Consider the following 12,296-nt stretch of genomic DNA (forward strand, 5'->3'; position numbering starts at 1 on the left):
CCAATTTCATGAATTTCATCTCTCAGCGACCAAAGCCATTTACTGTATTTTATCATTTGAAATTGCAGAGGCGACTCGTAATATCCAATAAATAATTCCGATTGATTTTTGAGGACATTTAACGGTTCGGGAAATAATAATATTAACGAACTTTCATAAAATCTGGTATACATTTGTACTCCAGTAAAATTGTTATGGAGAGGGTAAAAATTGAAGATCGTTCACATTTATTACATCGTAGGTGAACGGATCTTGCTGAATATCGAGAGAGCAGCCATTTGCAAACGTAATCCTTTCATCCAATATTGGTTTATGTTAAAAGAAAAGGTGTCTTTTGCGAAGAGGCGCTCGTTCCTTTATCGAGGAGGGGGGATCGAATGGGCAGAGTTTTAGGGACATCGGTGAATCCGATCACGAGAATCATGCGAAACCCATAAAAGCACCAAAAACATACATTTGAAATCTTGCTTGCCTGCTTGAAATTTTTATGTCCGAATTAGCGTTATACCTGAAGAGAGCAGAGGTCGAAGGTGAGAAAAACTGGAGATAAATTCGTAATAGCTGGTTTGAATTTAGAATGGACAAAAAATGGTCGTCTGGCGAAGCGTAGGCAGACAGACGGTGTAATAATGACAAATGGGAGGAGGGAGGGGGGGGGGGAGGGTAGGAAAGTATCTTAGTATTTTCCTTGCAAATTCGGCCGGACTCACGGTACAGCGGGTTATTCGATTTATCCTTCGCGCTGCATAAACTCGAGACTCCAGGATAAGGGCTTTAAAATGATTGGCTGCTGGGAGAAATGGAGAGTTGCAGAGTGAGAATGAATGGGAGAGAGGGAGGGCTGGAGAATAAACTGAGAAATATGAGACTAGTGTGAAATTGTGCGGAAAAGTCGTTATGGTCATCGTTAGCGGACTCGAGTGTCAAAGTAATTTCGACATCGTCGCGTGTTATTTCGCCTCCGTTGCCACTTTCGGTCGGTCGTCCAGCTTGCTCTGGTCGACATTTTTTTGTTTGGAATTGTATCTTTTTTTTTTTATGTCAAAATCGGGCCTGGTTTGGTGTACCCTAGGATGATAGAGATAGTAATAGGAGGGGGGGGGGGGAGTGTTTTATATCGCAGATGGAAAATTATTTCTAATAACACGGAGAGACAAAAAAAAATTAGAAAGGTGATGAATTGTAAAAAGAGTGTGAGAAACGAGAATTGAAAATTTACAAGAGTGATTGATTGTAAAATTTTGTAGTTTGGTCACAGAGTTGACTCTGAAAGTTTTAAAACTTCTTCAACTCGTTGTTATGGCTGTCGAATGATGCACAGTGTTCATTGATTTGTTCTACTGCCAATATATTCAATGGTAGAAACATTGTTTACACTATGGTGTATATACGAGTGCAATCTTCACAATCGTCTTATCCTCCAATTATTATAAAATTTCTCGTTATTTATTCTGGAGTATGAATGCTGTATTTATTCGTTAGAATCAGTTTTTTAATAAAAGTAACAAGGATAGATTTTTTAATTTTGCAAATTCTATGTATTTATTAATAATTTTTAAGCATATCAAGCATTCCCTTATTTATTGGTAGCGGCATATACAATTCGAGTTGGTTTATGTAATGTTACAAACAGCATTTTTATATATACTATTCACTTGTGAGCAATTTTACTAATAAACTGAACAAATTCTGAACCATATCTAAAGCCTTTGCATATTCCTCGAATAAAAGACTCTGAACGTTCGTAAAGTTTCACTTGAGACCGTACATCAACACGGTAACTTTTCAAAACTTTATCAACATCCACTTTACTACTTGTTCCGTTTGCTGTAAAAAAGACGAAAATATATATATAAAAAAAGAAGGAATATTTTTGAAAATAATTCTTATACGATAAGCTTACTGCAGTATGGTGCGTTACTTGTAGTGACAACAAAGAAGATGCCTCTCTGAGAATAACACTCGGCGTTAATTCCCATTTCACTGCAGACATCTTTGGTGCAGGACTCGAATAATTCAGAAGAGTCATTTTGACTATTATTCAAATTCCAAGAGTGTGCCCAGAAACTGCAACTACCTTCGCTGGCAGATATTATAGATTCCGTGAAATAATCGTGGGCTAATCCATGGCTACATACTAAATCATCGTCACATGCTAGCTGTGCTTTCCCACCGTTTGGATAGAAGTCTATATGACCTTGATTTAAAAATCGATAATATATTTAATAAACAATTCCTCGTGTATGATTGTTCGTTAAATTATGAACGATGCGAAATTGTAGGAGGGTGCGGATATTGATTGTAATCTCAAATTGGTAATTAAGGGAAAAATAGTCTTACCTATAGGCTCCAGTAGTCCCAGGCCAATAATCTCGCCATTCGTATGGATAATATCGACGAAAGGTGCGTCAGTTTTGTTCAAACGTTCGTTCGATGCTTTTTTGGAGAAACATGGATGAGCAGGGTCGAGACCGGTTATCCTTTGCAGAGGCCACGTGCTTTTACGCGCTTTTAATTGCTTAGCAGCGAAACCACAAATGTGAGCACCCAAACTGTGGCCTACCAAATGCAAAGGGCCCCACTTGTCCACTTCTATCTCTTTAACCGCAGTGTCGTTCGATATGTGCTCCAAGAGTCTTAAAATTAGGTAAAATATTTTTTATTCGAAAAAATAGCTGCAACTTTTTCATTATAAACAAATTCTAATCAATTTTACCAACTCACTGTGACATTTTCATTCCTACAATTTGTGTATGGTTGAAGGCATCGGTTACATAACCCAACAAATGTTTTGCACCTTCGCCCCAATCTACCACGATGACATTTACGTCATTCTGCAATAACAATGAAATAATAATAATTATATAAACAATTATCGTTATGTTCGAAGCATTTTGTTAATATAAATTATATTACATAAAAAAAGAACCTTACCCACTGCAGAAAAGCTTTCTCCATATTAACCACCCAATCTTCATCTCCATTTGATTTAAATCCATGGACAATCATTACGGTTCTTCTCTCGATTTTGAAATCGGTTCCTCCCAATTCAAATTGGTCACCGATCTTCACAAGGACTCTGTTATGTTGTTTTCTGCTTGAGAAGGTAAATTTCACCTTCCAATCATCGGAACGTTTGATTCTGGCCAAGGCGACCGAATCAGAACTCCAGTTGGAGTTGTTGTAAGTTTCGACCGCTGTTTCCTTTGTCCCATTATGAGTACTCGAAGATCCATCGTTTACCTCATCAGGTACGTTTCGTAGCTTCCGAATAGTCGTGTTCAACGAGCCTGGTACTACATGCAAACTGGTGCAGCCTACTGAGAATATTATTGATAATGGGAGAAGAAACCGAACGTACTGTGCCATCTCGATGATCACTGCGAGCCTACTTGATTTCAATGACAACTTTGGCTATATATATTGACTTTTGTCTATATTATGCGAGAGAAGAGAGATCGCTGCTTGGCACGATTCTCCGATAAGACTCGAAATGTTTTTACAAGAACTTCTTTCATTCCTTTTTTCATATCGTCTAAGAAAAGTCTATCAAAGCGTCTAGTGGTTCCCTGTCACGTAAATTAACCGTCGGACAAAAGAAGCAAACCAATTGCGTAATCGCTATTGATACTATTTTTTTTTACTTATTGATAAAACACACCGTTCGACGAGATTCTTTCAAGTGAATGAAAATAAAGTTCTCTCAAAACAGTGTTCATAAAACTTGTTGAAGCTACTTGCTGTCTCAAAACCTGAAGAAAGAGCATGCTTTGTTAATACAGTGCAGCTGATAGATAAGAATGTTTCAAAGATTTTTAAACATGTGGAATTTTAGGTTATGATTTTTTCTTATTTTTTATAGTTTTGACTTATCTTTATGGGAGTAACTACAAATATGATAAAAATGACAGGGAGTAGATACTTTTATTGCAGATTTTTAAACTGTATGTGAAAAAGGTGGTGGGAAATGTAGAAGAAATACTTGCAAAAATAGTATTATTAAATCAATTTATATACAAAAATATACAAAGAATATTAGAGAAATTCTTTTACGAAAATATCTACTAAAAATGTACTTATTAAACAAATATTACAATTTAAAAAAATAGATGAAATCAAAATAGGAAGTAGTAGCTTTATTAACAAAGCGTTATGTTATTGAAAAATTCATAACTAAATGCTGACAGCATTCGACAGAAATGTTTTCATATTTCTTTGACATTTTTAAATAAATCATCAGCATTTCTGCCAGTATTTTTCTAAACCTCTCTCAGCCTCTCTAGGACTGGAAGTTTATTCTTAAGTATTGGAGAACTGTCAAAATTTGTTATAATTAAACTTACCATGCGATAAATAAACAAATATTCTAATAATAAAAATTAAAAACTTTTCCGAAAGCAGGCTGCAGGTCTTTTACAGAATGTCGATCCAGAGGTTCTCAATTAGATTTAAATCGGAACTCTGGATGGCCCAATAAAAATTTTAATATTTACAACTGAAAACCATGCTTTATTTCTCCCAGCAGTGTGCTTCGGATCGTTACCCTGCATAAAATGAACGAAACAGGCATTTGCTCGTTTGAAAATGGCTTTATTGTATTTTCGATAATATCTTTATATACAAAAATTGAAACATATACATTCGGCTATTCGACGAATAGGACGTACGGATCCTGATCCATGGAAATGCAGCTCAACTGTGGTAATTCCGCCACCATGTTTTATGGTCTTTAAAATATATCGAGGATCGATAATTTTAGGATCATCGAAACAAGTTAAACTTCGATTCGTTCCTCCACAATATTATACAGCTTCCAAGATTCCTTTAGTTTTCCAACGTGCTTTTTTGCTAATTAAATTCGTCACTTTAATTTTTTTAAAGTGCATAACTGCTCCTTCGCAATGTATCAATAAAGTTCTTCTTTTTGCAGCTGACGTTGTATATTTTGGTCGGATTGATATTGCGTTAATTAGTTGTTCAATTATTCCCTCACAAATTTGTTTAGAACTTAAATAATTACCCTTGCTTATTTTGCAAATTAAGCAATCTTTTTTTGCAATAGTTTTCTATTATCTGTGTTTCCATTTCGACCATAGTGCACTATAACATTGTGAACCATTGACTTAGACCACAAGAGCTCTCTCTCTCTCTCTCTCTCTCTCTTTCTCGCTCTCGCAATGGCCTGAATCGATTTTTTTTTATTCACGTGTAAATTATGATTTCGTGTAATTCTGGTGTACCAATTTTTTTGTCCCATATCTACAATGGTGCTTCATAAATTAGAATAATTAAGCGTTACAGAGTAATTTACGGTGGTCTTTCGAGTATAATTGCTGAAAATTTCACTATCCAAAATTATTTGTCCCAAATTAAGTGTCCAAGCGAAAGTACTTTCAAGTTCAAACTATTTTAATAAATTTATACTCAGGAACAGATCCATTAGTGTTTTTTTGTTATATCTCAATTAAAAAGTTGTATTTGTTTAGCACGTTGTCGTTATAAAGATTTTTTATAAAGAAATCGAAGAGTAAAAACAATAAATTCACACGAAAGATATTAATTTTTTTCAAAGTACCTAAATTATATAACCACTATTGTAGGCACACACACACTTGTTCAGTAAATCCACTCCTCTACGTAATTTCAAGTCGAAATATCAACTACATGAAAGAAAAATATGAAAAGAGAGTTTTGGAGAGTTCTTGAGATAAGTTACAGGAATATGCAACAAAAAAGAAGTGGTCCTGATTAAAAAACTCAAAAGCACCTTCGCACGACCTTTAATACTGCAACCACGAATAAATCAAAGGCATCATTTAATAGATTTTTAAAAGAATGTTCTATCCAACAAAAGTATAAACTATATTTTGACTAACTTTATTAATTATCGATGGATTGTTTCTAATTGATTATAAATTAGTTATGTAAGCTTGATGATTAGTTGATTAGGATAATTTAGTGTTGATCACTTAGTTTACTAGTGTGAAACGGTAATGATCTCTCGCTGAACATTAAAGTACACAACAAATTCTTGCATAACAAATTTTTTTCTTAAACATTTAATATTCGAATATCTTTAGGGGACCAGAGACTTTTGACACACCCTGCATAACAATCATCGTCCACAATTGCTATATCAACTCGATGTCTTGGTCTTAACAGTTTAAAATGATCGAGAAAATATTATTGCAAAAGGAAAATCAACTACCTGTAATATTATCAGCATAATAATATCAAACTTCTTTTACTCACATTATCATACCCTATATACAAAAATAGATATCATTTATAGATTGGAGAGAAGAAAAGACTCGAGAAAATGTCATCTCACATCTCGACAATTAAAAAAAAACGATAACTATATGCGTTTGTAGCATTTTTATATCGAAAGTATAACAGAAATAGTCCACGTCTACCCAAACATACTTTATACTCCTTGAATCCCATGAAAAGGCAGCGTATTGACTCGAAAAAAGAAATACGAGCTAAAATTTGGACGAGGAAATATATTGCGTTCGTTTTTGAAAAATGATGGATTCGTGGAGCGTTGTATGGGTGATACCGTTGGTAATAAAAATGTTCGAGCCTGAAAAGTTTGATTATACTTGACAGGCGAGGGCGAGCGGACGACGAGAGTGTCGTGGGAATTTCGTTGTATGACATCAGAAAGGAGAATGTGGACGACCAAAGACAAGTGACGTACAGTGGACTCGGTATCGATCGTGAATATAGTTAAAATATAACGAGGCAATTTAACAAATTAATAATTTGCTTTTACCAAAACCCGACGAATCTGATCGCTTTTACATTAATTCGAATCTAAATAAGCCTTTTGCAGTAAGCGCCGAGTATTTTACAGATATTTAATTATGCCGTGTCTGGACAATCCGGAAACTTGAGGAATTTCTAATATTCTTAAGAAACCATCGAACAACATTCACGAGTACCAATACACTGTGTACACATCGCTAAAAAAAAATAGAATATATTCAAATAAAAGCATTAATAAGAGATGGTCTGGCCCGTCGTTGGTTTTTCCACTGCGAGCCTGGCACATTTTTCTGGAATCACGAGCGAATTCGAAGCTTCCTTTCAGTCGAGCGTCTACATCGGCAAATTCCAAAGCTCCGACTGACCGATTCTAGTCATGCGACCGGAATCGTCCTACACTAGCGACGCTTTATCGATTCTTGGAAAATGCGCTCACTTAAATTGCTCGGGGAAGTTCTCCGTAGAAATGGGTCGTTCGATCGTTCGTTATTTCGCAAATGCATGTATTCGGGGATTAATTTGATATCGGTGTCGCGCGGCACAGAAGGAAGACCGATGGAAAATCTAATCGATATCGGGACAAAAATATATTCCACATCGCATCCAGTACGGTTTGCGACTATACGTATATATATATATATATATATATATATATCGCTCCGTGCATTTACCTGGAAAATAGTCGAATGCCCGTTCCAAGCTCCTTTCGCAAATTAGTCTTATACCTTGGATCCTCCTCCCGCTACTCCGTCCGGCAAAACTAGAATTTTCTCAAATTATACCAGGGGTATCGCATTAATGCTAAACTCTCATTCTCATTATTCTCCACGATTAATACTTGTCGCGCTAATCTGAACTAATTATCGCGAGTTTTGCTACTTAACATTGAAAATTTCTCGGGTGAATATCTCCAGCAATTTTCTTCCTCCTGCAAGTTTAGATTGAAATTAAGAAAGCTCTCTTAAGTTTTTTTCTCATTTTTTTTTCATGTTAAATAAGAGCTTTTTGTTATTTTTTGATGAGAAAGAGATTTTTTTAAGGATGGACCGAGGTTTGATGTATTCCATTCTGTTTTTTGGTTGCAGCATGAGAAATTGTCGCTTTCAAGAGTTTTGAGTAATTAATATTTTTAGGAATTTTTTTAATAATAGACGTTAGGTTATTGAGGTTTGTGTGGTAAATTTATTCTCTTTACGAAACTCTTGTTGCATTCTAACGAAGTAAATGATTCACTGAAGTCTGACCAATCAAATTGTGTCCTATACCGATTATACTTATTTGCTTATATCAAAATTGTTACGAAAACACATTGAAAAAAATGGGATAAATAGTGGGCTTAAAATGCGCAAAATTTTTAAATTTCACGAGAAAAATAAGAATAGCGAAGCGTATTGCTCAGCCTCGAGACTCCGACTCTTCTGATAATTCAATTTTACCCTCCTTTCGGCCAATATTATTAATGAAAGCTAAAATAAACATCTCTAAATCACGATAAAATCAAAGCGTCCCGACAATTTTCCTCTCCGTTTTTTCTCCAAGATTCGCCAATTTATCACGATTGTGGAATATATATATATATATATATATCAGTCATAACTAGAGTCAATCTCGATAAAGTTAAATTGGCTTACCGTACAGAGCACAGATATATGTATATAAAAGTATATACAAGGCATACGAAAGCGTTATTTATTGCGTTTGGTCACTACTTGTTTTCGTCGTTGCTATATATATTTTCTCGACAATCTCATTCCAGCGCGATGCGCTGATCAGCGAAGGGCACGTTGGCACAAATGAGAATCACGGAGTCAGAGATCTCACTTAATTAATGAAAGGGAGCAACAAGTTTTCGCCGAGATGGAAAGAGAGAAAGAAAAAGAGAAAAGAAAAGAGCAAAAGTGGCTAATCAGGCAAGAAAAGAAGTCGAATAAGGAACAAGAAGAGGATTGAAAAAAAAATTGAAAAGCCAAGTAAAAAAATATTAGGAGTATTACGTGTTAAGTTGGGGGGGGGGGGGGGGGTAAGGGTAGAATAAGAGAGAAAAAACTGAGAGAGAATATTGCGAGGATGCGCGGCGGATTGGTAAGTGTGCGGTGGTGGATATAACAGAGTGGGGATGAGGGTTGGCGAGAGGGAGGCTGAGGGGTGGACGCGACAGGGTGGAGGGAAGCCTTCGGCTGCACGACGCGAGCGGTAGCCGTCGTAGCGTAGCCGCCAGCCGGTCGCAACTCGCAGTTCACTTCGGCCTGGCAAGCCGCCTCAGCGACACCTCGTCATCCCGCGAAACGCCGTTGCTCATTCTTTTCTCTCTCGCGCAAAACAAATCCATCTCCGTCCCCTACACGGACGCACGAATACTCCGCAACTCTATTTACAACTCTCCAGCCTACTTCTCAGTCATAAAAAATTGTTATTCGACTCTCTTTCGTTCACGGATTCTCGGAACTCGCTCTCCCCCCCTCTCCCTCTCTTGTCGTTCCCACGTACATCTAGCAGTTGGACACTCGATCGCTGAAATATCTCGCAATTTTAATAGGAGAATTGTTCTATATACATGAAAATCCCACCGAGCCTTCGAGAAACTTTCCTCTGCGTGGAACGCTACTGAGTGAACGATATTTTCTTGACCATTTTCTGGAGAAATTCGTGTGACAGTGACAGTGCTCAAGATTGACCGATTTTGCTCTTGATCGTTGGCTTCTACCAGTCTGAAACTTTTCATTTGTGAATCTAGTGTGTATATATTTATGTAGGATTTATTGTTTGATACTTGGGAGCAACGAACGAATGGATCATCATTACGATATTCACTCGGTTACAGGAACAGAGTTTTGGGAGAGTTTGACGACCGCTCGAGGAGTCGCGTTGTAAATATTATTATGGGAGAGGAGGATCGAAGGACCGATAAAGTGGCAGAAATAGAAGCACTAAACTCGTCCGGGAATTTTCATGCCGATTTGAGATATACGGTCCATTAAACGCAAGGGGACTCGACAAATATTTTTCGACCTTCGTCGGTGGATGGTCGAGTAGGATAGGCAGGAGAAACGGAAGAATGAAATAAAAGAAACCGTATACACACACATATATATATACATGAAATGGATAAAACGTGCCGGGAAAGAGTCGAAAGTACCTCACTTGCGTCGGTCCAGCAACACGTTGCAATGGTTGCTCGCGAATTTCGCGGACAAAGACCCCACGCGTACGCGAATTACGCAAATGTGTGAGATAACGTAAACAAACAAGACAAACAGTGTTTTGATTCATCAACAACAGTGCTTGCTTCGCGTACAACGATGCACCAGTGTTGAAAGTTCAAATTCCTGCGCTTCTCAAAAATCATTACAGACTATACCCAGTACCCTGTGATCAGCCAACGGAAAAATTCAGTGGACCCTCCGCAAGCTCGAGGATTACTCGTCATCAGCGTTGTATCGACGTAATTAATTGTCGAGAGTCCAGCCGGAAGATCGAGTCGAGCGTCGGTCGCTCGCTGGGAATAGTCGATCGCCCTGCAAACTTTTTTCCATCGAGTGTGAAAATGTCAAGTTGGAGAGGAGAGGAAGTGCGGTATGGCCGCCCTTAAGAAAGTCTTTTCCGAGGGGGAGTGGGAGAGGGACTCGGCGGGAAACAGGGGCAGGAAATTGCGATCAAGCGAGAGAGGAATTTGTCCGAGGCTGGAGTGAAAAATTGATGGGTAGTTTTAAAGTTCCAGTGAGCTCCACGGTTGCTCTGGATCGCTCTATCGCGCGAAGATAGGCATTTCTCGCGTGGTTAACTCTTATCCTCGCGCACCTCCGATACACTCGTATATATATACCGCGATTTTCTACGTATACGCTTGAGTAGAGATGGCGTCCGATGGTGACGCGCGTAACCAGCTGGACTGCGCGTGAAAGTGATGAACGACGTTGACTGCGAATCGGAAACGATGCGTCTATCGCGACCACCTTATTCGTATCGGGAATTATTGCAGCTGTGGGACCTTGAGGTAAGACGCTATGTAGGTACATATGCTTCTGCGGTAGGATCAAAAAATATACTCTGGCTGGCTATATATATATATATATGTGCTTCTATACCTACTCTATGACAGTTTTTTTCACGCTGTTAAACCCCTTCGCATAGACCAACGCCTATTATTACTTTATAGACCCATCTATTCCTGGCTTTTCAACTCTTTTCCCCTCCCACAACGACATTTCTTTATACCATCGATGAATAGAGTCTCCACGGTATTTTCAGACTCGACGTACAAAATTACGATTGTTTCGCGTCGAATGGAAATGCTCGCGATTCTTACGAATTAAATTGTCGTATTTTTTTACTCTCATTCGCGTGTGTGTTTTTGCCCTTATTTTTGCGGGATCCTCATCGCGTTATACGCTCGAGAACGACGCTCTTTTATAGCACCTGGCTTTTGAACTTTTCACGCTTTTTCCATTTGCAAAGCAGAACGATTCTCAATTAGTTTATAATTTTACGTTTATGCGTAAGACAAAGTTTAACGGAGGGGAAACCGTGGTAATTGTTTTCTTTTATTATATAGCAGTCTATTGTTTCGAATAACGAGGAAATAATTATATGGCTGCGCGTGACGGAAAGTTTTTAAGTACGGCAGGAAATTGTGCGAAAATTAAAAACTGCGGTGAGCAGAAGTATGATTGTTAAGTTGTGCGATAATAGAGTGTGTGTAAGTTGGGAAAAAAGGAACCAATGATTTTTGGGGCCGATTTTTTTTCTCATCACTCGAGCTCCGCGGGTCACGTGACTGTTGAATTCGTGTTTCGAGTTTATTTTGAGATTAGTCTTCGAATCAGGAGGAAACAAAGACGAGCCGATAGCGCCGATCGACCGAAGGACGGTGATAAATAAGAGTTAGGGTGCGGCAAGTAGGATAAAGGGACGAGTTTACCACCGAAAGCACATCGGAGCATGAACGTAAGGACTCACTCGTCTCTTTAACTATTTCTTTAAGAGATACAATTTTTTTTCTACCAACGCCTCTATTCGAATTCTGCAAAATCCAGCAAATCGTGGAAAACATTCGTCGAAGAAGACTCGACTCAAATTTTCACCAAATTCACATTAAACTTTACACTTTGCATACTCGGCACATACGCGATACGACACGTTTAGCACATAAAACCTTTTAACTAAGAATTAAATCCCTTGACGAGGTTTTCAAAACGCGTATAAGATTTTTTTCAAAAAAATACGAGTCAGCACAGTTTTTTCATCTTCTCGATTAATTACAATGCCTTTTATAATTTCAGAGACCAACGGGTTATCCACCTTGGTGCACTGGCGTGCTTCCATTGGTGCATGAAACGTGAAAAGTGCAGACAGTAAAAGTGGATATTGTTATTTTCGGACGCGATAAAGCGAGAAAATTGGAAAGCTCGATGACGCAAGGGTGTGGAAGGTTGAGAAAAAGTGACTGGGTGATTCCAGGGAGATTTGTGATAATTCGTGGGTATCGCTGGCGCGTCGGACCGGGACAACCAGAGTCATGTTTCATT

At 38.0% G+C, this 12,296-nt stretch overlaps 1 protein-coding gene across 1 annotated transcript; it reads right to left on the reverse strand.

The window, feature by feature from the left end:
* Positions 1 to 867: 867 nt before the first annotated feature.
* On the reverse strand, positions 868 to 3,374 carry LOC136772578 (phospholipase A1-like). The gene is made up of 5 exons (XM_066725638.1): positions 2,935 to 3,374; positions 2,725 to 2,834; positions 2,341 to 2,636; positions 1,904 to 2,197; positions 868 to 1,827 (listed from the first exon to the last, which is right to left on the reverse strand). The coding sequence occupies exons 1-5, from the start codon at positions 3,367 to 3,369 to the stop codon at positions 1,652 to 1,654; spliced, it is 1,311 nt and encodes a 436-aa protein (XP_066581735.1). The 5' UTR covers positions 3,370 to 3,374; the 3' UTR covers positions 868 to 1,651.
* Positions 3,375 to 12,296: the final 8,922 nt, after the last annotated feature.

This window comes from Prorops nasuta, unplaced genomic scaffold (genome assembly GCF_024137725.1).
Source record: "Prorops nasuta isolate Cenicafe-Biocafe unplaced genomic scaffold, Cenicafe_Pnas_1.2 PNAS00004, whole genome shotgun sequence".
In the NCBI taxonomy this organism is placed as follows: domain Eukaryota; kingdom Metazoa; phylum Arthropoda; class Insecta; order Hymenoptera; family Bethylidae; genus Prorops; species Prorops nasuta.